The sequence below is a fragment of the Saccopteryx bilineata genome, chromosome 6 (assembly GCF_036850765.1).
Source record: "Saccopteryx bilineata isolate mSacBil1 chromosome 6, mSacBil1_pri_phased_curated, whole genome shotgun sequence".
Classification (NCBI taxonomy): domain Eukaryota; kingdom Metazoa; phylum Chordata; class Mammalia; order Chiroptera; family Emballonuridae; genus Saccopteryx; species Saccopteryx bilineata.
Window position 1 is genome coordinate 108,397,159 of NC_089495.1, and position 6,000 is coordinate 108,403,158.

Genomic DNA, 6,000 nt, shown 5'->3' on the forward strand with positions numbered 1-6,000 from the left:
TGCAGTTGGTAAAGTGATACATGCTAGGCAGATAGGTTGAAGAGTCTAACCAATGTCCTCACTAGTGAGACTTGACTTTTCTTCCAAGGGTCAAAGTCAGAATCTTGATCTACCTTTGTTTTTCAAAATGTGAAGGGCTTAAGAAAAAAAAATAATTTAATTAAAAACATAATCATAAAACTCATAGACACAAACAACAGTATGGTAATTACCAGAGGGAAAAGGTGGGAGGAGGGAGGTAAAGACGGTAAAGGAGGAGTAAATGGTGATGGAAGGAGCCTTGACTTGGGTGGTGAACACACAGGACACTGTACAGATGATGTGTCATGGAACTGTATACCTGAAACCTAGGTAATTTTACTAACCGGTGTCACCCCAATAAGTTCAATTTTTTAAAATGTCTAAGTTTTTATCTGGCTTTCTCTTTGGTCCTCGGCTACGCCAGGTTGTTCTTACATTGGTGCCTTTGTACGACTGGCGTACCTTCATCCCATTTCCTACCTACCCTCTTCCCAGAACCTTGTCTGACTGGTGCACGGTTATGTTCACAGCACCTACATGGGGCAGCACAAAGTAGACCTTTAATAAATATTTATTGCATGAGATAGTCAAGCAAGTAATCTGTAAAGGATACTTCAGACAAACATTATGCAGTACAACTGGGGTACTTGATAAACCTATGGTTGAAAGTAGAAACTCAGCTTTCATTCTGAGAGTAGGTTTTCTTTGATGCTGCAGAATTTGATGTCCAAGGACATATTCATAAACTTATTTTTAAGCTCTATATAGACTGAAACTTAAATAGAAATAGATACAATCTTTAATCTCTGTAAATAAAGAGCTGTGAATTTCTTGTCAGTGGTTTGAACTGTACCTGCTCTAGTCTTTTTATCTGTATCTTAGGATCTGAAGTTAGCATACATTGTTTATATCTGTATTGCCCTGCTAATGTTAATAAGCTTTATGTGACATTCAGAGATTATTATATCAAGTCCACAACCTGAACTGCGTTTTAGAATATATTGTGGTTATATAAACTCCTTGTCTTCCCAGGAGCTCTATTTTTGCTCCCAGCTTTATTGAGGTATAATTGACAAAAACTTTATGTATTTACAGTATACAACATGATTTTTGATAGACGTTTACATTGTGAAATAATTACCACAATCAAGCAGCTAACTAACATATCACCTCACATAGTTACTTTTTTTGTTTGTGTAAACAAAAAGTGCACTTCAGTAAACATGAAGTGCATATTCAGTATTATTAACTGTAGTCATCATGCTGTATGTTAGCTCCCAGGAGCCTTAAATGAGAACTCACATTAGGCCCTAGCTATAGATTAAATGGGAATTTGGGAAATCAGCAACTTTGTTTTCTTTCATCTTTGACTTTACTTTTGATGCCAAGATGAAGATTCTAATCTCACTTGCAATGTACAGCATTACTGGGAGTTGAATAGTAATTGAAGAATGAACAACTTAGCTGTTACACATGCCAAGTGCTTCTTGGGGGAACAATATCAGGAACAAATCAATACAGGCTTATATATACATTATGCACTTATATGCACATAGACACACATATGCACAAACATTTAAACACACATGTACACAGGCACATATATGTCTGTGTTTTCAAATTCTTTAAAGAATTTTAAACTAAAACCTTTTAGATTTTGTTATACTAAATATTAGTATACTTGAGCTTAAATACTTTGCCTTTTGATTCTCTTACTTAAATCATTTATTATTTATTATTATTATTATTGGTGTGCTGAGTTTGCAGAAAGCTTTAAGAACCATCTGCACACTATAAAGTCACTGTGCACATATAAGAGCCCCCATTTTTTTTCATCAAACTGTACATATTTCTCAAACTGATCTGAGATTACCAATATTCTTTTCTTTTTTATGTCTGGTTTATCTTCAGTTTCAGTTTAACTTGTACTATGGCTCAGGCTCTTTTATCTTCAAAGATCTACACTTTCGCACTCCCAAGGACATGCTCCTCCACCAGACTTGGTGTCAATGTCGAGTGGGCTTGTGTTCTATTGGTTGGGTCTACTTCTAGTGCTCTGCAGTCTACTCCCAGGATTGTATTTCTGGTGCTCCAGCCTTAGCAGAGCACAAGGGCAGTCCGCAGTGAGAAACTCAAATGTACTGTTTATTTTCTAAGTGTATAGTGTTGTCCATATTATATGCAAACTGGCAAATTAATAGGAATTCTAATCTCAAAATGTAAATGGAATGAAAAATGACCAACCATGTTTCAAACCAAACTAAAAATTTGCTTTTAAAAAGTAGAAGTCATTTTTCTAAAAAGACCAATACAGTCCAGTAGCTGGAGCATCCCTGGTGGCAGTCCCATCGCCTCACTTCTGTGACGCATGGACAAACGGCCGGCTTTGCCACCAGCCCTGCCTTCTGTGTGAGCCGAGACTAGACCCGTGAGTATCTGTGTCCGCCCGCGCTCTGCTGCTCAGGGAGCCTCGCCTCCTTCACAGCCATGCGGAGGAGACCCTGAGAGCCAGCACCCCGCCCTGTGCATCAGGCGTGCCTCTAACTCTAGATGGATTACCTATCTCAGCTGCTGCTCTGAAGGAAGTGCATGCACCAACATGTTTATACTGGCTCTGGGGGGTTGTCAGGTCATATGTACTTTTTTCTTCATTTTCCATGGATTCTGTGACTTTGCAGTGGAAAAAAAATGCAAAGAGCACAATTATTGGAAAGAAATAAACACTGAAAAAGTGCTTTGCAACTTTTAAGCATTTTTCACGTGAATTACACAGCTAATAAGGAACTGAGCCAGAACTTAGACTCAGGCCCTCGGGACCTCTAGCCTCTCTGCACCAAATTGCCTTTCCTCAGAGGCTTCGGTTACATCTGGGGAGCTACCCATCAACAGATTGGAAAGACAGCCTCTTCCCACAGGTTAGGGTTGAGTTCCTCTGTTCTTAAAGTTTATCTCACTTTTCTTGCCACTATGTACCACATATTTTCTCCCAAACAGCCCTTTCTTCTGGACTGAATCCAGAATTTGGAGATCTCCAGACAGGAAGCTGCATCAGCCCTCCGCAGCGGACAAGGAGCCCCGTCTCGGAAGGCAGAGAGTGCAGGAGAGTTTCCTTAGTGTCCTGGGAAGATGGCCACAGGTTTTGAGCCTGTCTGAAGAAACGATTAGATTTATACAGAGATTTATGCACTCCTCAGGGGTATTAGACTGACGAAAGGTTTCCCACCTTGTGTTTAATAGCACTTTACCGTGTCTACAGCCAGCCCACATCAGCAGTGTAATTAATCTTCACAACAACCCTGCAGGCAGGCCAGAGAGGGGCTCTCCGTTTCCTGGATGGTCCGAGCGAGGCCACACACGCCGAAGGTGGCTTGGCGGTGTGCCTGTCCTCCTCAGGCCCAGGCCTCTTTTTGCCTCCCTGAGATTCTCCTCCATACCATGCTTTGTGTGGCTTTATGGCCTTGTGCCCTTCAGGAGTCTGGTTTCGTTGTGACTTGTATTTTAAGGAAGAAAGAATCAGATTTATTCTGCTTCAGTTTGCCCTATTCATAGTGAACTCTGCAGGTCAGTTTCACTGCAGCAGTGGTGAGCCAGAACTTAAGTAAAGCTTTTACTTGGCTAGTGTATTTGAATGGCAAACCTTTAATTCAGCTGTCAGCTTTTTAGGATTTACTGTACTTTAATTAATAAATGTTATTTCAATGGCCTCATACTCATCAGGCCTCTTCGAGAAGGGTAATAGCACCAAATGTGATTTACAGAGGATTCAACTTCACAGACACTAAAAGAACTGTTACTTTATATGTTTTAATCAGAATATGTGTAAAATTATAGTTAGTTATATTAGTAGTTTTTTTCAAAAGGAAATATAAGCCAAGGAATAAGCTTAGGTTCATTTATTCCTTTAAGAACACCTGCTATGTGCCAAATGTTGTTGTGGGCACTGGAAATGCAGCCAACATGGCAGACAAAATACTTGCCTTCAAGAAGTTTCTGTTTAAGGGATCAGATAGCTGCACACATCAGGGAGTGCTGGAGGCTGTGGGGAAGGCTGGGGGCTGTGGGAAAAGCTGGGAGCTGTGGGGAAGGCTGGGGCTGTGGGAAAAGCTGGGGGCTGTGGGGAAGGCTGGGGGCTGTGGGAAAAGCTGGAGGCTGTGGGAAAAGCTGGGGGCTGTGGGAAAAACTGGGGGCTGTGGGGAAGGCTGGGAGCTGTGGGAAAAGCTGGAGGCTGTGGGAAAAGCTGGGGGCTGTGGGAAAAGCTGGAGGTTGTGGGAAAAGCTGGGGGCTGTGGGGAAGGCTGGAGGCTGTGGGGAAGGCTGGGGGCTGTGGGGAAGGCTGGGGGCTGTGGGGAAGGCAGGGCTGGGAAGGTGGGCAGGGTCCTGGAAGTGTGGTAGTCAGGGAAGGTCTAATCCCTGTGACATCTTACTCACATTATGGTGTAGAAATCTGATTTCCATCAACTTTTGTTTTTGTGGGCTTCCAGCTCCAGAATCAAGCATGGTTGACTTTGTCCTCAGTAAGAAACCAGCTATAGTGATAACCTCGCTCAGCGGCATTGTTCAGAGGGAGGTTTGGGACTACCACTTCCACAAGCAAGTCTCTATCTATCTATTTTTTTATACATTAGAATTCTACATAAAACTTTGTACTTTTAAAAATAGGAACAAAGGGAAAAGAAATGCTTTAAGAATTATGTTAGAATCTTGTTTTTGTATGTTTCATGTATTATTTTTTCTAAAATGATGGTGTCTGCTCCATAAATTTGGGCAACCGTCACATTATTTTGTATCTCACTCCCTTTGAACATTGGAAAGAAAATATGCTTCATACCCATCCGCGCTCCCAGAGCCGGAGAATGAGGCGCAGGCGGCCGCAGCCTTCCTTCCCCGAGGCCTCTCAGGAGCAAACCTGCACATCCTTAGAGCACTGCGCCAGCCGCCGCCCTCCTGTTCCAGACGGTGCCGCTGCGCCTGCGCCTGGGGCTTCGGGCAGCTCCTTCTTCTGTAGGATACAACATGTTTTCCTTTTCTCTTTAGGTTGCAGCACAGAGACAGAAAAGGGGCAAGTGACAGCAGGTCCACTCAAGGCTGGGCTGCTTCTCCCCAGGGGCTACGGCTTTCACTTCTGCATTTTCTAGAAAATCACCAAATGCCAAAAGAAGTAGGTTAAAGAACTACACACAACGTCCTCTTTCTCTGGTCAGTTGCACTGGTGTGAAGACCACTGGCATATCCCTGGGAGGAGAGTCCCTCATGGAACTTGAACGCCACCCCCGAGTGTGAACCTGTCTGTCCTCTTAGGGGTTCAAGCCACATCACCCCTCTGCCCCAGGCCTAGCCCCATAGAACGCTGGGTCTTCACAGTAAAGAGTGCTTCAGATTTCAAAGCATGGGGGGAAGAAGGCTCACTGTGACATCCAGGTCATTCCGGAAGCCGGACCAAGTTCTCCTGTTCTGCTTTCCTGGACTTAGGCAAGTATGTGTTAGGTATGTGGTGATCATGCATATGTGGTGATTGTAATCTTGGATTCGACACTAAAAGCTTTTTGATGAACCAGCTTTCTAACGTTACTTATTTTTTTTAATGGATGCTTCTAATTCATAACAATATCTGAACATGTGCATTTTATAATCTGCTGGAGTTATAAACATTGCTTCATTTTTAAAAGATTTGTCCAGTATGTGTATTATTACTTTTTTTAGAGTGAGGGCATAAGACATGGGGGAAAATTGGAAGTTGATGCCAAAAAGGAAGTTAGTGTGGGGAATTCTGATACGTAGTGAGCGTGTTTTAGGGGTCGTGGGGGCTTTGTGCAGGTATGCCCAGGCGTTTGAGCTGAGTTGTCTACTGACCACACAAGAGGAATACGGCTGAAGCCACTCAGGTGCTCTTCCTGCATTCACATGGGATCCCAAACCTCTCCTACAGGAAATAATTGTTTCTGATTCTCTAACGCCATCAGGTAAGTAGAACCTGGTTCTG

The 6,000-nt window shown here is 42.9% G+C and overlaps 1 protein-coding gene across 1 annotated transcript in view; it reads left to right on the forward strand.

The window, feature by feature from the left end:
- The window catches only part of RNASEH2B (ribonuclease H2 subunit B), a 73,449-nt gene extending 67,767 nt beyond the window's left edge, over positions 1–5,682 (forward strand). Inside the window, exon 10 of the mRNA XM_066236026.1 lies at positions 5,055–5,682. Within this exon, the coding sequence (XP_066092123.1) occupies positions 5,055–5,087 (33 nt within the window). The 3' untranslated portion in view covers positions 5,088–5,682. The remainder of the gene's footprint in view (positions 1–5,054) is intronic.
- Positions 5,683–6,000: the final 318 nt, after the last annotated feature.